This window comes from Ascaphus truei, chromosome 4 (genome assembly GCF_040206685.1).
Source record: "Ascaphus truei isolate aAscTru1 chromosome 4, aAscTru1.hap1, whole genome shotgun sequence".
Taxonomy (NCBI): domain Eukaryota; kingdom Metazoa; phylum Chordata; class Amphibia; order Anura; family Ascaphidae; genus Ascaphus; species Ascaphus truei.
In genome coordinates this window covers 5796497-5821031 of record NC_134486.1, presented here as the reverse complement: position 1 = coordinate 5821031, position 24535 = coordinate 5796497, and the positions used below count along the sequence as shown (strand labels likewise).

Here is a 24535-nt window from a genome sequence, read left to right as displayed (position 1 = left end):
GTACACACACACACACACACACACACACACACACACACACACACACACACACACACACACACACACACACACACACACACACACTGGTACACACCCACACACTGGTACACACTGGTACACACAGACACACACTGGTACACACAGACACACACACTGGTACACACACACTGGTACATACACACTGGTACACACACACTGATACACACACACTGATACACACACACACTGGTACCCACACACACACACAGATACACACACAGACACACATACAGATGCACACACACACAGTGGAGTACAGGGGACCAGGGGGAAGGGGGCGCCACGCAGCCACCACTGCCCGCCCCCGCGCACATCTCCTGCACCCAGTGGACCGGGGGGGAAAGGAGTGCCAGGACTGGAGGCAAAGGCACAAAAACCCACCTCCTATCCCCCTGGGCGGGCAGAGGGGGGGAGACACCGCGCAGCCGTCAGAGGAGCCAGGAGCAGGAAGAGACACCACGTGTGCTCTGCAGAAGGAAGCGGAAGTCCCGCCCCCGGCACCCTCCGACCTGCAGCCAATCCTCGGTGGCCCGGCTGGCATTCTAAGTCCCGCCCCCCGGCAACCATTCATTCAACATGGAAAAAACTTACCTGCTCTCGCACGGCATCCTCTTCACCGCTGCCGCCTCGCCGCATACCGGGACCGGGGCCAAAACCCGGGACAAATCCGGGACACACAGGGAACCGGGACAGGGCACAAAAAAACAGGACTGTCCCGGCAAAAGGGGGACAAATGGTCACCCTACTTACATTTATATCCTGTTTATGCAAGAAAATGTTCTGGTGCTATTAAGCACTATTGCTAAGCCTGATGTCTACAAGCCCTCCGAAATCATCCTCCATCAAGGATTGACCAAGTTTTGCCACATTTAGTTTGTATTCATTCTGTTTATTCTGTAAGGGTTCCAGTCCAGGCTTTGGCTGGAGACCGCCCTTACCTGGCTGCTGTGGACATTTTGATTACTGGCAGCATGCTATATTGGTCTATTTGCCCCCCTCCTACCCAAAATTCGTTTGCCCCCCCACCCCAGAGTCCATATGCCCCCCCACCCAGATTATGTTTGCCCCACCCAACCCATAGTCTGTTTTCCCCCCTTCAGAGTCTGTTTGCCCCCCCTCCGCAGAGTCTGTTTGCACCCCCCCCTCCCCAGAGTCTGTTTGCCCCCCTCCCGAGTGCCTGTTGTGTGTGTGACAGCAGGACAGTAGAATACGCCCGCTCACATCCCATTTACGAAAGTATCTCTCCCTTGTCTCCCCAAACACAACGCTTGGGAGAGCGTGTGTGCACACGCAAGAGCGCACGAGCACAGCGGGAGAGGGGATGTGCTGATCCACATTGAAGAAGGTAAGCGCGCTGGCGCATAGCGAGCGTTTTGTCACTGAGCAGGTCTCAGAGATGTTTTTTTGCTGACACAAGATACTGCCGTTTTAGAACCATTTCCAGGCCAATGCTGAATTTATAACATTAATTAATCCCTGGCCCAGACCATATTGGTAAAATACATTTGCTTGCAATGCTATTGGAACGCGCTTCAGCAATGTTTTAGTTTATAATGAGACTGTGCTTACAAAATCTCTCCCACTGCCTCCTCCATTACCTCTCTTCTCAGCTAGAATTGCCCCTCCAGATACATTTTCATACACCGGTGAGGAACAAGTAACCCCAGTCTCTGCTAAATGTATTCCTCTAATGTCAGTGTTCTATATGTTTAGCCCTACAGTATCTATCTCTTTCCCCATTTCTTCGTCTGCCTAGCACATCCTGAAAACTTTAACTCTTCTCCAAGAGAGGGGTTTAGTTTAGTATTTGTTAACTATGCAATAACACATTTGTAGCTTAGTTAATAAACCCCATTAGTGTTTGTCCCTGTCCTTTGTGTCTCTCCCGCCGTCACTCTCTCTAAATGTATATCCCTTCCTTTCAATTCTCCATGTCCCCTCTTTTCCTTTCATATCAGTCCTACTGTATTTCCCCAATTCTTATCGTTCCTTTACAGTACCCCTAATCCTATTGCCACCTCCCTCAAATATCCTCCTGCCATGTTACTCACCTCCCTCCCATATCTCCCTGCTGTGTTACTCACCTCCCTCCCATATCTCCCTGCTGTGTTACTCACCTCTCTCCCATATCTCCCTGCCTTGTTACTCCCCTCCCTCCCATATCTCCCTGCCGTGTTACTCCCCTCCCTCCCATATCTCCCTGCCTTGTTACTCCTCTCCCTCCCATATCTCCCTGCCATGTTATCCACATCCCTCCCATATCTCCCTGCCGTGTTACTCACCTCCCTCCCATATCTCCCTGCTGTGTTACTCACCTCCCTCCCATATCTCCCTGCCGTGTTACTCACCTCCCTCCCATATCTCCCTGCTGTGTTACTCACCTCCCTCCCATATCTCCCTGCTGTGTTACTTACCTCCCTCCCATATCTCCCTGCCGTGTTTCTTCCCTCCCTCCCATACCTCCCTGCTGTGTTACTTACCTCCCTCCCATATCTCCCTGCCGTGTTACTCACCTCCCTCCCATATCTCCCTGCTGTGTTACTTACCTCCCTCCCATATCTCCCTGCCATGTTTCTCCCCTCCCTCCCATACCTCCCTGCCATGTTACTTACCTCCCTCCCATATCTTCCTGCCATGTTACTCACCTCCCTCCCATATCTTCCTGCTCTGTTACTCACCTCCCTCCCATAACTCTCTGCCATGTTACTTACCTCCCTCCCATATCTCCCTGCTGTGTTACTCACCTCCCTCCCATATCTCCCTGCCGTGTTTCTCCCCTCCCTCCCATATCTCCCTGCCGTGTTACTCCCCTCCCTCCCATATCTCCCTGCCATGTTACTCACCTCCCTCCCATATCTCCCTGCTGTGTTACTCACCTCCCTCCCATATCTCCCTGCTGTGTTACTCACCTCCCTCCCATATCTCCCTGCTGTGTTACTCACCTCCCTCCCATATCTCCCTGCCGTGTTTCTCCCCTCCCTCCCATATCTCCCTGCCGTGTTACTCACCTCCCTCCCATATCTCCCTGCCATGTTACTCACCTCCCTCCCATATCTCCCTGCCATGTTACTCACCTCCCTCCCATATCTCCCTGCCATGTTATCCACATCCCTCCCATATCTCCCTGCCGTGTTACTCACCTCCCTCCCATATCCTCCTGCCGTGTTACTCACCTCCCTCCCATATCTCACTGCCTTGTTACTCCCCACCCTCCCATATCTTCCTGCCATGTTACTCACCTCCCTGTCTTGTTACTCCCCTCCCATATCTTCCTGCCATGTTACTCACCTCCCTCCCATATCTCCCTGCCGTGTTACTCCCCTCCCTCCCATATCTCCCTGCCATGTTACCCACATCCCTCCCATATCCTCCTGCCGTGTTACTCACCTAACTCCCATATCTCCCTGCCATGTTACTCACCTCCCTCCCATATCTCCCTGCCGTGTTACTCCCCTCCCTCCCATATCTCCCTGCTGTGTAACTCACCTCCCTCCCATATCTCCCTGCCGTGTTACTCCCCTCCCTCCCATATCTCCCTGCCTTGTTACTCCCCTCCCTCCCTCCCATATCTCCCTGCCATGTTATCCACATCCCTCCCATATCTCCCTGCCGTGTTACTCACCTCCCTCCCATATCCTCCTGCCGTGTTACTCACCTCCCTCCCATATCTCCCTGCTGTGTTACTCACCTCCCTCCCATATCTCCCTGCCTTGTTACTCCCCTCCCTCCCATATCTCCCTGCCGTGTTACTCCCCTCCCTCCCATATCTCCCTGCCTTGTTACTCCTCTCCCTCCCATATCTCCCTGCCATGTTATCCACATCCCTCCCATATCTCCCTGCCGTGTTACTCACCTCCCTCCCATATCCTCCTGCCGTGTTACTCACCTCCCTCCCATATCTCCCTGCATGTTACTCACCTCCCTCCCATACCTCCCTGCTGTGTTACTTACCTCCCTCCCATATCTCCCTGCTGTGTTACTTACCTCCCTCCCATATCTCCCTGCCATGTTTCTCCCCTCCCTCCCATACCTCCCTGCTGTGTTACTTACCTCCCTCCCATATCTCCCTGCCATGTTACTCACCTCCCTCCCATATCTTCCTGCCATGTTACTCACCTCCCTGCCTTGTTACTCCCCTCCCATATCTTCCTGCCATGTTACTCACCTCCCTCCCATAACTCCCTGCCGTGTTATGCACCTAACTCCCATATCTCCCTGCCTGGTTACTCTCCTAACTCCCATATCTCCCTGCCGTGTTACTCCCCTCCCTCCCATATCTCCCTGCCATGTTACCCACATCCCTCCCATATCCTCCTGCCGTGTTACTCACCTAACTCCCATATCTCCCTGCCATGTTACTCACCTCCCTCCCATATCTCCCTGCCGTGTTACTCCCCTCCCTCCCATATCTCCCTGCCGTGTTACTCCCCTCACTCCCATATCTCCCTGCCTTGTTACTCCCCTCCCTCCCTCCCATATCTCCCTGCCATGTTATCCACATCCCTCCCATATCTCCCTGCCGTGTTACTCACCTCCCTCCCATATCCTCCTGCCGTGTTACTCACCTCCCTCCCATATCTCCCTGCTGTGTTACTCACCTCCCTCCCATATCTCCCTGCTGTGTTACTCACCTCCCTCCCATATCTCCCTGCTGTGTTACTTACCTCCCTCCCATATCTCCCTGGCGTGTTTCTTCCCTCCCTCCCATACCTCCCTGCTGTGTTACTTACCTCCCTCTCATATCTCCCTGCTGTGTTACTTACCTCCCTCCCATATCTCCCTGCCATGTTTCTCCCCTCCCTCCCATACCTCCCTGCTGTGTTACTTACCTATTGCCACCTCCCTCAAATATCCTCCTGCCATGTTACTCACCTCCCCCCATATCTCCCTGCTGTGTTACTCACCTCCCTCCCATATCTCCCTGCCGTGTTACTCACCTCCCTCCCATATCTTCCTGCCATGTTACTCACCTCCCTGCCTTGTTACTCCCCTCCCATATCTTCCTGCCATGTTACTCACCTCCCTCCCATAACTCCCTGCCGTGTTACTCACCTGGCGTAACTGCTGCCCAAATGCCCACCGAGCACAGAACGAGCCCCAGAAGGAGGGAGCCAGCGGTTGGAGACATGTTGGTCTCTGGATCTGTGTCTGAGTCCCCAGGGCTGTCACACACTGGTATTTATACCCTCAGCTCAGGGAGGGGACAGAACAAGGAAGAGGGAAGGGAGGGGACAGGACAGGACAGGACAAGGAAGAATGAAGGGAGGAACACAGAGGGAACAGACCTGGGGCAATTTAATGCAATTGTCACAACAAGCATCTTACAGCGTTACGTTACTGAGACCTGAGACCTGAGGGGTGTGCCACTAACTTATTAGCGAAACGCAGCCCAAACCACAAACCTGAATCTCATCCTGGGAGTATTCCTATAGTCCCACCCTCTCCCAACACTGCACACAATTTTCAATTTGGCCCAGTATCTGAAGAGGAGATAATACAAGCGCTCCTCAAATTAAAACTAAGCAGCCAATGTGGACCTGACTTACTACAATCTAGGTTCCTACGACTTGGTGCCCCAGCCATTGCCAAACCAATTGCGTCCATAGTCAACTCTATCCTGTCTGCAGGCCATATGCCTAAGACCTGGAAAACGTCCAGAGTTGTCCCAATCTTCAAAAGTGGGGACAAAAACACTGTCTCAAACTAAAGGCCAATCTCACAATCTGGGTTTCGTCCCAAACACACCACCGTAACTACCCTGCTAAAAGTTTGCAATGAAATCCAGTGTGGAATGGAACGGGGACAACTCACTGGTGCAGTATTCCTAGATTTTGCAAAGGCTTTTGACACAGTTGATCATGCTATCCTGCTTAACAAACTCCAGAGCTCTGGAATAGAGAAGCATGCTTTAAACTGGTTTCAGTCCTACCTATCAGGAAGATCCCAACATGTGTCCATCTCAGGCTCTAACTCCAAACCCCTGGATATCACCTGTGGTGTCCCACAAGGCTCTGTTCTGGGGCCCTTACTCTTCTCAGTGTTCATTAATGATCTTCCCACAGCTTGTAAGGAAGCCTCAATACACATGTATGCAGATGACACAATCCTATATGCACACAGCCATAGCCTCTCTGACCTTGAACACATACTTCAGTCTGACATCTTGAGACTCGAAAACTGGATTTCCCAAAACAAACTGTTTTTAAACACTGACAAGACTGTAACAATGGTATTTGGGACCAAGACTAAATTTGTAAAGCTTCCAGTGACAGAGCTCCTGATTAGAACGAACACTAACACCACCCTAACACCTGTCACTAGTTTTAAATACCTGGGCTTATGGTTTGACTCCCACTTAATATTCGGGATGCACATTGATACCCTGACAACCAAGACCTATGCCAAACTAGGGGTAATTTACAGGAACAAATCCTCCCTAAGTCTCCTGGTCAGAAAGCGTATTGCACAGCAGATGCTAATGCCAATTATTGACTATGGAGACATAGTATATGGCTCGGCACCTCAAACCCACCTTAGCAAACTTGACACCCTCTACAATTCAATTTGTTGTTTTGTTCTCCAATGCAACTACAACACACATCACTGCGAAATGCTCAAAGAACTAGATTGGTCAACACTAGAGTCTAGGCGCAAAGTTCACCTTTCCTGTCTCACCCTCAAATACTTTCTGGGCAAGCTACCCAGCTACCTGAACAAGCTCCTCACCCCTACCACTTGCAGCACTTATCACCTGAGATCAGACTCCAAAAGACTGCTCATGGTCCCAAGGCTCAACAAAGTATCCGGACGTTCCTCCTTCTCCTACCGTGCACCCCAAAACTGGAACAACCTAACAGAGACTCTCACATCCACCACCAGTTTAAGTTCTTACAAATCTAAAGCTGTCTCACATTTTAATCTGATCTGTAACTGTTTCATACGCCCATAATATATATTTTCTTTAACTGCGCACGCAATGTCTTGTATATAATGTATACCCTGTTAATTTATGAAACTGTACTTGTAACCATGTATTATTTGTCTTACTCTGTGCCCAGGACATACTTGAAAATGAGAGGTAACTCTCAATGTATTACTTCCTGGTAAAATATTTTATAAATAAATAAATAATTTAGAAATGTATTAACCCTATCACTGTCAGTAACCTGAGAACTGCTGAGAAATGTGGCCACACTTCTACAGAGAAGCAATGTAATGTAATGTATTACCTCCTGTATAATAACAGTGTGGTGTTGGGAAGGGCCCATTGGTGCATTAGGGCTCCCTCAGATGGGAAGTTTTCCTTGCTGATTGTGATAAACAGCTCAGCTCAAATGTGATCTTCTGAGAAGGTGAAACATATGTGTGTGCATATCTCACATATATTGGGAACATTCAGGTAGTTTATTTCATGATGTTAAAAGCACTGTGGAACTAAACATACACTACACGTCAGTGTGATACTATATGTAGCGGGGTACCCCCTGGATACTATTCTACCCTATGGGCTGGGAAGTAAACCCTGGTACTATCAGGTTGCCTGTGTTACGCCGATGCTCGCCACAAACCGGGACCGGACCGCGGGGCTGAGGTGGGGTTATATAATCACCGACCTTAGTCCACGCAGACTGATCCGGAGTGCGCAGTTCGTAGTCGTACATCGCAGGGTCAGGATTGGAGAAGGCAGCATCGTCGTTAATGAAGCAGGAGTTCGGCAACAGGAAATCAGGAGTGCCCCGCTTCAGCTTAGGAGCGTGAGCGCGGGGGTGGCTTCTGCGCGAGGAGCGGCCTCGGCCCATAACGCCGATCTCAGCAGGAGGAGACAGCAGGCTGGACAAAGTTCACCGCAGGGCAGCGTCGGGAAGAACCAACGCTTCAGCGCAGAAGTCCAAGGCAGGCCACTGCAAGAGGATCGCAGCAGGCCGCAGGAAAGGAAGGGTAGCCACTGCTAGGAGGGAATGCAGCAGTTACCAGTGCTGGCATCAACGCTTCAGCACAGGCGTCCAGGGTAGGCCACTGCAGGAGAATAGCAGCAGGCCGTAGGACAGGAAGGGTAGCCACTGCTAGGAGGGAATGCAGCAGTTACCAGTGCTGGCATCAACGCTTCAGCACAGGCGTCCAGGATAGGCCACTACAGGAGAATAGCGGCAGGCCACAGGACAGGAAGGGTAGCCACTGCTAGGAGGGAATGCAGCAGTTACCAGTGCTGGCATCAACGCTTCAGCACAGGCGTCCAGGATAGGCCACTACAGGAGAATAGCGGCAGGCCACAGGACAGGAAGGGTAGCCACTGCTAGGAGGGAATGCAGCAGTCGCCAGTGCTGGCATCAACGCTTCAGCACAGACGTCCAGGGTAGGCCACTGCAGGAGAATAGCAGCAGGCCAGTGCTGGCAACAACGCTTCAGCACAGATGTCCAGGACCAGTCCTCTGGATACTCAGGAACTTGGAAGGTAAGAACGCTAGGAGAGAGGCCTGGGGTGGTTTGTGGCAGAGACAGTAACATAGAGGTAGGAATAGTTATGCTCGGCCCTGGTTCAGAGCCAACGCCTAGAATATAAAGGGCGGAGATCCAATCACAGGAGGAGGGTGTGTGAGAATTCCTCCAATGAAAGAACACAGGGCAGAAGCTGCGATGAGAGGCAGCACCTGTGCCATATATTGCCAGAGGAAGCTTGCAACTGCACAGGTCTGCAAGGTTATAGTCAAAGCCAGTAGTGGATTCATTACAGTACCCCCCCCCTTCAGGTGAGGCCTCCGGACGAACAAGATCCATCACAGATTTGGGGGACATGGAATTGTTCCTAAACATCCTTAGGCGTTGAAAGCCCATAGTTTGTTGGGATTCCTTACAGTACCCCCACCACTGGGTGAGAAGCCTGGGTGAACAGGACCATTCATAGGTCTGGGAGACATTGAGTTGTTCCTGAAGTGTCTCCGGCGAGAATTAGGTCCACAATCCAGATGTACATTGGTGAGTGCCATGAAAGACAGCGGTGGTACTGCAGTTCTTGGTACATGGACAATGGGACCTGAGGGCTCCGGAATGGGAACATCAGAAGGACAGTAGCCAGGTGTCCGGTGCATAGTAATAGTCCAAGAGTACGGGACACAGGACACAGATTGTCGGACAAAAATGTCAGAGGGACCTTCAGAGAAGGCAATGTCTTTGGTGAAATCAGCACGGAGGAAGTTGCGAGAGTCTTTAGCTTCCAAGGAATTCCGGGTGGTGGTTAGCAAGGGAATGGGGCGGGAGGGTTCACTACACACTATTGCAGCGGTACTTTTGATACCAAGCAGGGTTGCTATCCCAAGCAATTTGCGAGAGTCTGTAGCAGTGTGTATGCAACTCATGGTACTGGCAGTTGAAGAAGGATCCGCTTCCTTTGGTTTGTGATCTTTAGAGAGAATCAAATCCGAAATTGTGGCCTTGGCGAAGGACATAATAAGTATGTCTATACCCATAGTGGACCCATAGAGAACAGGAACGGACGCTTCAGGTAAAGCGACGAGGTCCAGTAAGGGTGTCTTCGTCTTAGGGAAAAAGTCTTGGGGTTAAAGCTGGGTGCCTCCAACACAGAGAAAGAAGACAGAGAACTAGAGCTTGGCTTCGGAGTGGAGGTCCCAGGTACCCAGGTCTTACATGATACTGTGGGAGAAGCAATGCAAATTGTTACTGTTTTAAACATAGGGTTTTTAACATCGGTAGCTCCAGGCACCTTTTTGAGAGGTAACCCTAGTTTTGGGACAGGACAGTCAATAGCAAGTACCCCAAGTATTGTGGAAGACACAGAGAAAAATAAGTCCATTTTAAAGACGGGATCTTCTGAAAAAAGGGAAAGTTCCAAATGCGATACCCCTGAGTTCGTGGTAGTAGACATACAGTCAGTAGTGGATGCCCCGAATACTGTGGGCGAATCAGCGTGAAACAGTATTATTACAGGAATGGGCATCCCAGACTTAAAGTCATTTTTAATCATCCCGGAGGCTGTGGCATGATCCGTGAGAGAAACTGGGGTAAACTCTCCAACAGACACAAGGGACATCTTGCTTGTTACAGAATTGGGTCCCTGAGAATCCCTAGTGAGGGCATCAGACTCCATGGGAGACTTAGTGACAGGGGTTTTGGAACTGATTAAAGGAATTGCAGGTATCACAGATTTAATAGGAGAAATACCTTGCAAAACAGAAATTTTAGTAAAGGTGATAGGCATCACAGATAGGACAGACAGAAGTAAGCTAGGCAAGGTTGCTTCTATAACAGAAGATTTGGCAGCGGCAAAGCTTAACTCAGCGGCTGCTGGAGAACTTTTAACTACAGTGAGAAGGGACTGCATATTTACAAAGTCAGGGATAAAGGGAGTCTCAAACTTGAAAGCCCGATCCTTCAAAAAGAAGGGCCCTAACTTTAATGGTACTGAGGGAGCAACAGCAGATACGCTGATCTCAGAAGGGGTCACTTGGAAAGGAGCATAATATGTACTGTTCGCTTTAAACCCTAGGATTTGAGAAAAGGAGAACTCAGACAGTGCAAGTGGGGCAACCACGACTGTGCTGGCCTCTGAAGTGGGTATTTGGGAAAGAGTGTCTGGGACATCAGAAACGACAACAGATTCCACGAAAAGGGGTCTATGCTCAGAAGCAGGGGTCTCAGCTCTCTGAGTGACAGACGGGGTGAGTGAAATACCTAGGAGTAGGGATTCTGTGAACAGGTTTAGAGAAACAAACGGCTCCAGAATACTTTTTACTGGAGCCAGTATTATTGCCGAAAGTTCAGGGGGCATAACCCCGAGAATTTTAGCCGAGTCAGAGGACAAAAGGGGTTGATCCTCTGAGGCTAAGGAGGTGTCCCTGACTGACGAACTAAAGGGATCTACCAAGGAAGGTTCACAGGGCTGACCTGCAGGGGTTAACATAGGAAAAACCCCAAGGGTTAAATTACTCTGTACCTGAGAATCAGAGAAATAGAAGCTAGTCTCCGAGAGTGGGGTCATAGGGGTTTCTGCCTCTTGCCCTAGGGACCTATCATTAGACTGCGGAATACTAGGGTTAGCAGTAGGGACCTCACAGAGCAGACTAGCAGGGGTTAATACAGAAAAAACCTCGGAAACAGAGCTTAGAATTTTTGGTTTAGGAAAAGAGGGCAAACAGGATTCATTCTCTGGTGCTAGGGAAGACACACTGACCTGGGGACTGCAGGGATTTACAGTGGGGGACGCATAAGCCTGACTAGCAGGGGTTAAGACCGAAATAACCTCAGGGACAGAACTTAGGGAGGTTAACTCAGGATTAGGGAGCGTGGCAGCTTCTTCCTTAGCGGGCAGCGACAGAGAAATGGTTTGACCATTCTTAGGAGAGAGAGGTACCCCCACAGGTTTAGCAACAGGACTGACAGAAAAGGGATTGTGAATAGTCTGCACGTGGGCAGCAAGTAGAGGTTCATGCTCGCTTATGTTCTTGTCAAATTCCAGGAATAATTTAAGGGTGGTGTCTATGGCCTGAGTCGGTACCCCAAAATTCGCAGTTTCCAGACCTGGAGTAGACATAAGAAGGAGCAGTTGGGAGTACTGGGCTTGTAACATCTTCTTCACCTCTCTACATTCCTGAGACCTTGTAAGTATTTCTTTACGAGTTAGTCTTTCTGCGGGGGTTAACCCTTCATACATACAGGCAAGATTAGGTGGAGGCAGTCTTTCAAACAGATACTGTTTTTCAAACAGGGACTGGTCCGCAGCCTGGGACATAGGTACAGTTAAACATTTACCAACCCCCGCCACGGCGCGTTCCGGTTTTGGGCCGAGCATACTGTTACGCCGATGCTCGCCACAAACCGGGACCGGACCGCGGGGCTGAGGTGGGGTTATATAATCACCGACCTTAGTCCACGCAGACTGATCCGGAGTGCGCAGTTCGTAGTCGTACATCGCAGGGTCAGGATTGGAGAAGGCAGCATCGTCGTTAATGAAGCAGGAGTTCGGCAACAGGAAATCAGGAGTGCCCCGCTTCAGCTTAGGAGCGTGAGCGCGGGGGTGGCTTCTGCGCGAGGAGCGGCCTCGGCCCATGACGCCGATCTCAGCAGGAGGAGACAGCAGGCTGGACGAAGTTCACTGCAGGGCAGCGTCGGGAAGAACCAACGCTTCAGCGCAGAAGTCCAAGGCAGGCCACTGCAAGAGGATCGCAGCAGGCCGTAGGACACGAAGGGTAGCCACTGCTAGGAGGGAATGCAGCAGTTACCAGTGCTGGCATCAACGCTTCAGCACAGGCGTCCAGGATAGGCCACTACAGGAGAATAGCGGCAGGCCACAGGACAGGAAGGGTAGCCACTGCTAGGAGGGAATGCAGCAGTTACCAGTGCTGGCATCAACGCTTCAGCACAGGCGTCCAGGATAGGCCACTACAGGAGAATAGCGGCAGGCCACAGGAAAGGAAGGGTAGCCACTGCTAGGAGGGAATGCAGCAGTCACCAGTGCTGGCATCAACGCTTCAGCACAGACGTCCAGGGTAGGCCACTGCAGGAGAATAGCAGCAGGCCAGTGCTGGCAACAACGCTTCAGCACAGACGTCCAGGACCAGGCCTCTGGATACTCAGGAACTTGGAAGGTAAGAACGCTAGGAGAGAGGCCTGGGGTGGTTTGTGGCAGAGACAGTAACATAGAGGTAGGAATAGTTATGCTCGGCCCTGGTTCAGAGCCAACGCCTAGAATATAAAGGGCGGAGATCCAATCACAGGAGGAGGGTGTGTGAGAATTCCTCCAATGAAAGAACACAGGGCAGAAGCTGCGATGAGAGGCAGCACCTGTGCCATATATTGCCAGAGGAAGCTTGCAACTGCACAGGTCTGCAAGGTTATAGTCAAAGCCAGTAGTGGATTGCTTACAGCCTGTAGTTGGTATGGGTTTTCCCCCCTCACCTTTGGTACTGAACTTGAGTGACAGCAGGGGGTGGTACATCCTGTTGTAGCTGGGACAACGGGGTGCCCGCCTTCTGGCTGTACTTATGGGCAGGACCGCCCAAAAGTTAGAGTTGTTCCTTCCCTCTGAGTAAGGCAGGTCACACAATTCTGAGATTGTGGCCTACCCATGTGCTCTTCCCTTCGGGGGAGAGTGAGTGGGGATCTTACCTCTGCCTCTGGTAGGGAGGTGGGGAAAAGCTAGGACAACTGCGGGTGCCCTTGGCCTGTAGTGGCGGTCCAGGGACCATCATCCAGTGAATGCTGACAGACTGTATCCAGCACATGACTGCTGAGTAACTGTTACTAGAGAGTGTAGTAATAAACCCGTTCCTGTTTGCAATATACCTCGTGCCTGGTGCCTGACCTTACTGGGAGGAGAGGTAATAAGTTCTACCGTGGGAGATCACCTTCAATTCCTGGAGTCCACGGCAGATAAAGGCCCTGCACTGCTAAGGAGATATGTGGGGTATGAACCCTTGAAGCCTGTTCCTATGTCCCCACTACCATCAGCGGACGACTAAGCCCTCCTGTTGCCAGCAGGTATGCATTATACACTGTAATGGCCCCTATCTGAGATTGGGTGAGGGAAACACTGTTACATTTGGAGGCGCTGCTGAGATCTGTAACAGATCAGGCTTTCAGCGAAACAAAGCTGGAAGTAACAAGGTACGCTTCAAGAGCAAGTACTAAAGAAGGAGGTAGGCTAGGTATACCATAACCAGGGACCACTTTCCCTGCCATGGAACTATGACATAGACTGACCAAATGGACAAGCTGTGCTGAAACAGAGGGCTTTTGATATTCTGAAAATGCCTAAAGTAACACACACATTTTTATGTGCGTACTTTCTATTCCTATGGGGCAGAAATTCCTGTGCCAATGCAGCACTGTTTCTATGTCACTAAGCGCTGGGTAACCTGTCAGTACAAACATCCCGGGGAAAAGTCCCCACCAGACGCCTGTGTTATATTCTCTCTATCTGCAGTGATCTCATCCTCAGTGTTAATAGGAAATTTTCATGTGAGGCTCCTGCCAGGAGCTGGAGAAGTGAGGGCAGATACCGAACCTACACCCTCCTCAGCACCTGTAAGGAATCGGGGAACACGTCCCCTGCAGTGTGTTCCCTCCTTACCTGCTGCAGCGTGCCTCCCCGCTCTGGTTACAGAGCGCACCAGTAGCTCTTCACTTCGTGCCACGTCGCTTGGCTCCGCCCCCTGGTCTGTCGCGGGTGACACGCGCAATTGATGGCTTGCCCCATTCCCCAGTTGCGTGGCAAGTATTCCTAATATCCTACTTGTCTCCTGCAGCCTATCCCTGCCTCTGCAGAGGCGCACCTCAGCTCTGCCTCCCTTACTATTGGTTCCTGTTTACTTAAAAGACTTTCACTTTCACCTTGCTGAGCATAACCTGTGTAGCCTTGTGTTCCTGCATTTGCTGTGCCTTGTGTTCCTGCGTTTGCTTTGCCTTGTGTTCCTGCGTTTGCTGTGCCTTGTGTTCCTGCATTTGTTGTGCCTTGTGTTCCTGCGTTTGCTGTGCCTTGTGTTCCTGCGTTTGCTGTGCCTTGTGTTCCTGCGTTTGCTGTGCCTTATGTTCCTGCGTTTGCTGTGCCTTGTGTTCCTGTGTTTGCTGTGCCTTGTGTTCCTGCGTTTGCTGTGCCTTGTGTTCCTGCGTTTGCTGTGCCTTGTGTTCCTATGTTTGCTGTGCCTTGTGTTCCTGCGTTTGCTGTGCCTTGTGTTCCTGCGTTTGCTGTGCCTTGTGTTCCTGCGTTTGCTGTGCCTTGTGTTCCTGCGTTTGCTGTGCCTTGTGTTCCTGCGTTTGCTGTGCCTTGTGTTCCTGTGTTTGCTTTGCCTTGTGTTCCTGTGTTTGCTGTGCCTTGTGTTCCTGCGTTTGCTGTGCCTTGTGTTCCTGTGTTTGCTGTGCCTTGTGTTCCTGCGTTTGCTGTGCCTTGTGTTCCTGCGTTTGCTGTGCCTTGTGTTCCTGCGTTTGCTGTGCCTTGCCTTGTGCCTTGTTCCTGTGTTTTTCACTGCTGCTTTCTTGTGTACCAACCTGGCTTGACTTTAGGACCCTCTCTGGATAACGACCCTCTGACTACCCATACCTCTCCATCCCTGACCACGGCTTTCATATATACGACCACTCTCCCGGCTCCAACCCCAGATCACGGCACAACGGACATTGACCAGCCCTCTGGCTCCGCCCCTGGACTCTGGCAAGTATCTCAACTAACCCGATCTCTCCAACTCAGACACGGCTAAGCTAACTATCCACTCTCCAGACGCGCCCCCGCTGCTGTGGTTGCGCAGTCTTGTACATTCCCACCTCAGTACCGGGGTCCCGCCTTGTTCCGAGGCGAGCGCAAGCATTACAGCGCCACACGTTACAGATGCAGCGGCCGTTATCCGAACATTTCACGGAGCTGTTTTCGTGAACTCTGCAGTATTCCACGTGGCATTCACTCTTTATTCTTCCATGAACGCTACCGTTAATGCCGCCAATCACACCCATAATCTTCTACAGATAGAGGATTTTTGTATGGCTGCTGTATCTGTATACATTGCAGACTCTTCTGGTACTAAAGATACAACAAGAACTGAACGTTTAAGCTTATTTTATTCATGCAGCACGGGGATAAGTTAATGTAACATTTTCTCACTGAAGAGATAACTTAGAGGTGTACAGTATACAGCATTTGCTATCACAAGTTACTGCACTTTTAGAACAATTTCCAGGCAACGTCTATTTTATAAATACCCTTTATTTTAAATGAATTGACTATTGGACACAGTTCAACTAAAATTATTTCTTACTTTTTTAAATGCATAATGAGACTTTGCTTACAAAAACCCTACCACTGCCTCCTCCTTCATTTTACCTCTTCTAAGTGTTGCCAGGTCCCCCTCATACCTCCGGGCTGTGGGAGGGGGACGGCTACAAGAACGCTTACAGTGAGAGTATGGCGAGCAGGGGAGGCTGCAGCGGCGCTGCGGGGGAGCACGGGTACCGGCGACAGTCTGCGCGCGCACCCGGAAAAGTGTGGGGAGATGCGGGCGGTCGAAGGGGCAAACGGATCGCCGGAGCCCATGCAGAGGCTCCAAGTGAAGGGCTCAGCCATTCTGCCCAAGTAGCACAAGCCCAGTGAACCTTGCGCATGAGCAGCTGCCAGGGACAGAAGGGGCCGTTACATAACAGCACTGCAGGTGAAATACAGCCCCCAGGAGTCAATGGGGTTGCTGGTCACATGGCACAAACAAGCCAATAGAGCTGGAACATTCTCACAGCACCACAGTTGATATAATTGGCGTTCTTGAGAGTCACGTCAGCCGGAGAAGGGAGATGAACAGACAGGTAGTGCCTCAGGAGCCAGTGGATCTGAGGCTAGTCCTTGTTTGACCCCCAAACTCCGCCCTTAGGACCCAATAGGCCCGATTCACAGTAGGTTGTGGTTGCTTCAGGGAAGGCCCCCTATATAGGGACACTTCCACAATTACTGATTAGTGTTAGGGACACAGAGGAAGATGCTGCACGGTGATTGTGGCCTGTGGCCTGGGACCAGACCACCACTAAGTACAGCGAATCTCAAAGGTGGGACCCTCCTACCGAAGCTCATCCAACGTATAGGCGCCATCACGGAAGACAATGTCGCTGAATCAGCGGATCCTCACTTGTTAGTCTGCGGTAACTGGATGCTGGCGCCCAGGGCAGGTACCTAATTATGTGCACCAACACTACAAGGGATAGTGCTATCTCCATCACTTTGGGTGGGCCTTGACATTGGGAAAAAGGGACATCAGGGTATTTGTGCCTGACACCCAATGGTACTTTGGGGACACTCACTGGTGGTATAAGGTTGGGGCCTATATTACTGTGTGGTACAGGGTACCGATATTATTGTGTATAGTAAAGGTTGAAATACATATATTTATCCAGATTAGATGGTGTGATAGTGGATGACAATACCATTGTGGATACGTGTGATGTAGAAGCTTTATATATGTCAATACACCATCAGGATGGACTTAAGGCAGTTAAATAGTTCTCAACTACATCACAATTGAGCTCCAATCTAGTCAATTTACTTATGCAGCTATTGGCATTCGTTCTAATTCATAATTGTTTTGTTTTCAAAGAGAAATGTTATCTTCAGAAGCGAGGAACGTCGATGGGGACGACTTGTGCCCCTTCATACGCCTATATGTTTTTAAGATGGTGGGAGCGAGAAATTGTATTTTGTGATGAAAATCTGGATTATACTAATCATGTGCTGTTGTGGTTGGATACATTGACGATATCCTCATCCTCTGGCAGGTGTCTGCTAAGGGGTTTGAGGATTTCGTCGATGTTCTCAACCACAACGAGCTAAACATCACTTTAACGTTCAAATATAGTACCACCACGGTGGACTTTCTTGATATTAATATAGATCCTATTGGCAATGTGGGGACGGAAATTTTTAGAAAGAGCAGCTACCAACTCACTCCTACATGCTTCTAGTTTTCATTCCCATTACCAAATACAAGGAATTCCATATAGTGAATTCATTAGACTTAAATGCAATTGTTCTAGTGATGATATTTTTAAACTATGTGCGGAGGAAATGAAGCAACGTTTCAAACATAGGGGCTATAGCCAAAACATCATTAATAAGGGCTACAAAAGTAGTGTTCTGAGCACCCATACCACATTACTAATCCGGAGAAGAGACCCGTAGATCCTAAGATTAGATTCTTTGGGACATACAATGATAGATGGTCAGAATTAAGAGGCATACTTCAGCGGCATTGGTTCTATGTACAGATAGTGACTTACAGCTAGCCTTAGGAGATAATGTTAGCCTAACCAGCAGACGCTGCTGTCTCTGTTCCTGCTCATGCGAGCACCCGCTGCTCTCATTACAGAGCGTGCGCGCACCCGCAGCTCTTCTAGCTGCCGCACGGAACCTGGCCCCGCCCCCCACACGCGTCGAGCGTCTCTCCTGCACGGCACGCACACGCGATGACGTGCAGTGATCCCCAGCTGCATGGCAAGTTCTCCCATGCCTGCCTTGTTCTCCTGCAGCCTATCCCAGCCTACGCTGGGGCAGCGCCTCCGCTCCACCCTCCTGTCCCCATTGGTCAACCCTGTCTGTAAATACTTTCTGCTTCCTCCCATGCTTTGCTCAGCATAATTCTATGTAGCCTTAAGACACTCACTTCTGTTGTGCTTAGCTCCTAGCTCTCTTCTCCAGTTAACCTCTTGTGTTCCGACCCGGCTTGTTTGTGAACACTTCTGGGCCTGGGGTATTAACCCTGTATGTCAAAGAATAAATCATGTTGTATGGGGGAGCACAGGGGGTGGGTTATGTGTTATTTATTAAATATAGTAATGTTTATTGTGGGGGTGGGGGAAGGAGTTATTGTCCAAGAGCCTGGGTAGGTCTCCCGGGTGTGTAGTGGGTGAGGGCGGTTAGGCCTCATGGGTGGGATTAGTGGGAGGTATGTAGGCCTCCCAAGTGAGTGGTGAGTGAGGGTGGGTTAACCCCTTAATTACTGTCGCGGTTAATAACCGCTAAGGTGATTAAGGGGTTAGGGGACATTAGATTGGCTCTTTTTATTCTTGTGTATGTTTTCAGCACCCGAGTGTATGGGCGGTGATGAAGATGAGGATGGCCTTCATCGTGGGTGCCGGACAAGGGTGAGTACAAAATGTATTTATTTTATTTATTGTGATTAATGTATTTTTTTTTTTTTTATAACTTCAAGTTTATTGGAAATTTTTCAGTATAGATAGCATCGCCATAGAAATAACATGAACATTCACAGTATTACAGTCATGTACGATACTGTTAGACTCTCCCACTGGTGCAACTAGTGCTCCCTTTTAAACATAATGTCTCTGATACCAGCTGGGATATTTAGGCAATTTAAACTTAGGGGAACAAGAAATTAAAATTCAGGGGGGGAGGGTGGGGAGGGGGTGGGGGGGGATGGGAATGGGGTGGGGGGGCACGGGCCCTCTGCTCTGCCTCTTTCATAGAAGTGGCTGGTTGATTTACGATGTACTATGCTCGATCTGTTTGCATCCCTCTTTGGCCGCCCATAGTGCTCACAAGGTGTGCCCTCTACTAGGTCTCATAATCCGGTCTGCTCTCTTTGAATGAGAATGCATTTGGGATTATCAATGCCAAATCATGGCTACCTCAACCCCCGGGATGTCTGTCTGTTCCAGCCAAGGCGTCCAGACTTTTAGATATTTGTCGACAGTGTCATTGACCAGACTCGTCAATTTTTCCATCTGGCATATGTACCATAATCGATTCCGAATTTTAGGGATATTTGGGATCTCTGGTTGTTTCCACATAGCTGCGATCTCGCATCTCGTTGCTGTTGCAAAATGTGCAACTAGTTTATTGCCTGATTTTGAGAGGCCCTTCCATGGTCTGTTCAATAGGAACAGCCACGGATCAGGGGGAATTGTGAGGTCAAAAATCCTCTGGATCCAATGTCTAATCTCTTCCCACAGGTGTGAGATCCGAGGGCAAGACCACAGCATGTGCAACAGGTCCGCCGATTCTCCGCACTGTTTGGGACACAGCGGGGAGTATCCTGTGACAAACCTTGATAATTTTAATGGGGTGAGGTACCACCTCATCAGTACTTTATATGCATTCTCCTTCAAAGTAGTGCATATGGAGCTCTTAGCAGTAGCCTCTAATATAGCCGTCCAGTCGTCCTCCTCTAATTCCTCCCCCAAATCTGTTTCCCATCTAACTTGGTACGTCAGTTTTTGTCGTTGCTGTGTGCTCCCAGAACCGACCACTTCTCTGTAGATCTGCGATGTAAATCCCTGTGTGTCTGTTTCCGTCAGACAGAGCTGTTCAAATGTGGTTAGTGGCGGGAAGGGGGAGTTTTTGGCGAAGAACGCTCTGACCTGGAGGTAGCGGAAGAATTCGGAATGTGGGACATTTTTTTCAGACCGGATTTGTTTGAATGATTTAACCCTGTTCGGTATAACCTCTAGGTCTCTTAACCTAAGATATCCGTTTCTTTTCCAATGCCCTGCGGCGCTTGCCACTAGTCCCGGTGCAAAGTCAGGATTGCCCCACAAGGGGGCCATCAGGGATGCCTTGTGGTCAAGGTGTGTTTATATTTCGCGGTCTCCCAAACCGACAATGAGTTGGCCACCGAAGAGAGCGGCCGTTCAGCCCATTTAATAGCTGTTTTGGGTAACCAGAGCAAATTATCTATCTATAATGGGGCACAAGCCCTCTTTTCCAGACCCACCCATCTTTTCCGATCGGGGTTGGTCTGCCATTGTGTGAGTTGACACAATTGCGCCGTCTTATAATAAGAGACCAGGCAAGGTACCGCTAGGCCTCCTGTCCGCATGGTTTTTTTCATAATTGTCTTATTTACTCTCGGTTTTTTCCCTCCCCATATAAACTCGGAGATATCAGACTGAAGTGAGAGTATGTCCTTCAGTCTAAGTGACACCGGTAGAGTCTGAAACAGATATAGGATATGGGGGAGGAGATTCATCTTGACACTATGTATCCTACCTATCCAGGAGATCTTATAGGGCATCCATTTTTTTACATTTGCTTTTAGTGTCTTAATTAGCTTGGGGTAATTAGCGTCATAGATGCCCCTGTAATCTTTGGTGATGTAGACTCCCAGATATTTAATGTGTTTAGGCTGCCAATTAAAATTAAAGTTCAGACTCAATAGCTTTTCAGTTTCTTTTGGGAGGCTGATATTCAGGGCCTCGGATTTGGTTTGGTTTATTTTGAATCCTGATACTCTATTAAATTTATCCAACAGGTCGAATAGGTTCGGCAGGCAGGTTAGAGGCTTGGAAAGCAGCAGCAATATATCGTCTGCATACAGGGCCACTTTATGTGTTTGTGAATGCACGTAATCCCTGATATATCTGGGTTGTTACGGATCTGCGCTGCCAAAGGTTCCATACATAGGGCGAATAGCAGGGGGGATAACGGGCATCCCTGCCGTGTGCCGCTTTTCATTTGAAATAGATTGGAGGGGAAACCCTGATGTATGACATTGGCAGCGGGGCCCGAGTATAGCGACATTATCGCTTTACTCACCCGTTCCCCAAAGCCGAATGCCCCCAGCGTCTTTTTTAAGTATGGCCAGTCAATCCTGTCGAACGCTTTTTCTGCATCCAGTTTCAACATCATAACGTTTAATTTCTGGTTAGTGGCTATTTCTAGCAGATCAATGATTCGGCGGGTGTTGTCCGCAGCTTGTCTACCCATAATAAAACCGACTTGATCTGGATGAATGAGTCTAGGCAGGATATGACTTAATCTATTGGCCAGTAGTTTGGCGTAGATTTTAACATCCGTGTTAATTAGGGAGATTGGTCTATAACTTTTGCAATCCTGCGGATCTTTCCCTGGCTTATAGATGTAAGGGGGTCACCCCCGGTTCCCCTGATTTTCCATAGAAAAGAGATTTGCCAAGGACTACAATTCCCAGCAGCCTCAGGGGTCTGCACTTTCACCTTGTCACAGGCAGCATTGAAGCCAATAGAGCTGGCAGATTCTCATGCTGCAGAGTTGCAACAATGTTGTGTGCAGACAGACAGGGTTTTTGTCAGTTGGAGCAGGCTAGTCAGTCAGAGACCGGAGCAGCCCAGGGAAGGAGGTAGGGTACAGGAGTCAGGGACTCCCTGTACTAGGCCAGCACCCCCAGGGCCCGGGATAGCTCAGCTCCCCAGTAAGGTGAGTGTTGCCAAGGGCAGCCCTCAGGTTAGGGATCCTGCCACTTACATTAGTGGGAGCTGGGAAAGGAAGGTTACAGAGAGTTGGAGTCAGGGAGCTGTGAGGGAAGGAAGGGTGCGGGGAGCGAGTGCAGCTCCTGCCCCACATAGGTACCCACACCCCAGGTAGGCCCCAACTCCCCACTAGCTTAGTGGGTAAGTGCTTAGGGAGGCCCAAGATAGGGACGCTGCCCTTAGTGTTAGAGTGCTGCCTTGTCAGAGTCACGGCTGTTAGTGCTGTGAGGTCTGACAGGCAGGCACCTTGTTGCGCAGCACGTTGGCTGCAGCATCCAGTGAGCTACAGCTTGCTGCTGTAGGCGCTGGGACTCGTTAGGTCTTAGTAAGTACAGTCAAGGCTGGGAAGAGTTAGGGGAGTGGGGCAGGTTATTAACCCCGGTAGGCCTCTAGGAGTTTTCCCCAAAGCCACTTTAGGTTGCGGTACCACAGGGACAGGCCCTAGGTTAGGGTTCCTGTCACGTTAGTACCAAGTGTTAGTTAGGGACTCAGCGGACGCTGCGGTTCCTGTAAAGCGGTTCGGACCCACGTTGGGGTCCGCAGAGACTATTCCAGAGGGAGACCGCCCTGGCGGTCTGCGTACAAAGGAGTTCGGTTGGAGGATCAGACGGATTCATCACACGTCTGACCCTTTGCGAAGCCATCGCAGGTGGAGGCGCTGAATTGAGTAAGTGGTTACCCCTAGTATAATTGCCCCAGGTTCCCCGTGGCGGAAGCTCAGCCCTCCTGTGAGCCAACAGGTAATGCACCACACCTATGGTAACACCGTATGTTCCTTGCACCCACATCAGATCTGCGATTGGGGGGGGAATACCCGTTACATAGATAACTGAGATTGACGCCTGGAGCATCTGCTTCGGGAACGGGGCTCCTGCTAAAACAGCGTTATACATTCGGAGCAGCCACGGGGCTAGGTTCTTTGTGAACGCCTTATAATACTGCCCCGAGAACCCATCCGGCCCCGGGGCCTTAGAGGGTTTGAGGTCCGTGATGACCTGGGTAAGTTCTTCTAATGTGAAGTCAGCCTCCAACCCTTCCCTATCCTGCGCGCTTAGCCCTGTGAGGTGGGACTGGGCTAGAAAATCTTCCATGGCCCTTGCCGTTTTGGGATTATGTGCCACTTTCATTCCATTATAAAGATTTTCGTAAAATTATTTAAATTCCTCGACTATGCTTTTAGGGTTGGATGTGGAAGAGCCGTCTTTCCGACGCACCGCCTGTATGTTGTAATTAGGTTGTCTAGTGTTTAGTTTGCGCGCTAGCATGGTATCCGGCCTGTTCGCCTTTTTGTAAAATTTTCGATTTTAGTGTTTTTTAACTCTAATAGGGCTTTCGGATCTTGTATCAGTTTGTGTCCTGCTGTAAGGGACTTTAATTTGGTTTGGAGGGCTGCTATCTTGTTATTACGCTCTCTCTTTCTACGGGCTGCAATGCCAATTAACATGCCCCTTATGGTCGCCTTATGGGCCTCCCAGAGGGTGAGGTCAGAGCTCACCGAACCATAATTAGTCGTAAAGAATTGATCTATCATCTGAGTCACATATATCTAGGATCTTAAGGAGTGACTCATTTAGCTTCCAATTTGAACCGGGTCTATCAGGGGGAATTTGGTTGCACCTCAGCTCTATAGGCGCATGGTCCAACCATGAAATATCATGGATCGTTGCCTGGGCGACCAGGGGGACCAGCCTACTAGATATGAAGAAGTAGTCGATTCTGCTGTAGGCGTCGTGGGGGTGGGAGTAAAAAGTATAGTTTTTTTCCGTGGGGTGGAGTTCCCTCCATATATCCACTAGCTGGGCCTTCTTGAGACCTGCCTTTAGAGTGTCGATCACTTTATTGCGACAGTTTCTAGCGATATCTGATCTGTCTAGCTTCGGTTCATGGTAAGGTTGAAGTCCCCTGCTAAGATTATGTGTCCTTTGGCTACCTGATTAAGTTTCTGAAAAAAGTCCTTAAGGAAATCATGGTTTTGTTCGCCCGGGGCATACATTGAGGCTATTGTCAGGGACTGGTCTTGTATCGAACCCACCACTATTAAGTATCTACCTTCAGTATCTCTCCTAATCGTGTCTAGAGTAAATGGTATTCTATTGTGGAAGAGCACACCGACTCCTCTTTTTTTTCTGCAGCGGACGCCAAGTAGAATTGTGTAAAATGTCTGTCTAGGAATTTGGGTACACTGTTTCGACTAAAATGTGTTTCCTGTATTAGGAGGATGTCGGCCTGTTTTGCCTTAAGATCTGAAAAAGCTACTTTTCTTTTCGTAGGGTTGTTGAACCCCTTTACGTTAATAGATATCAAATTCAGCGCCATACCGTTAGGTCGGTGTCTGGACTCTGCCTATAAATGTTATGATTCCGAGGTGGTCTAAATCTGGACCTCCTATTATCGTGGTCTGTGGTAGGTATGGGCCTCCGGGTTGGACTCACCCTACTCTGACGATAGGCCCGCAGCCCCAAGGGAAGAAGAGGAGGGAATGAGGGGGGAGAGGGAAGGGTGCAAAACTGGGTAAATAAAAAGAAAAAGGGAAGAGCCTTGTCTGGGCTGATCCAGATTCGGCTCTCATGCCCTGTGTGTCGGAACGCCAACTGGCACCCTTCTATCGGGTGTGCCAGCCTTTTTGGGCTTGTCCTCTGCAGGGCGAATTGGCTCTCATGGGCTACCTCCATGAGATACCTTTGGAGGCGCCGGCGAAGACCAAAGAAGTCTCGCACCGACTTTGAACCATGTGTATGTGTTGCGGCATACCATATCAGTTTTTATTACAACT

General features: G+C 49.9%; 1 protein-coding gene across 1 annotated transcript in view; it reads right to left on the bottom strand.

Annotated features, from left to right (window-relative positions):
• Positions 1-5180, bottom strand: part of LOC142492532 (porwaprin-b-like) — a 39795-nt gene extending 34615 nt beyond the window's left edge. Inside the window, exon 1 of the mRNA XM_075595230.1 lies at positions 5092-5180. Within this exon, the coding sequence (XP_075451345.1) occupies positions 5092-5167 (76 nt within the window). The 5' untranslated portion in view covers positions 5168-5180. The remainder of the gene's footprint in view (positions 1-5091) is intronic.
• Between the last annotated feature and the right edge of the window lie 19355 nt (positions 5181-24535).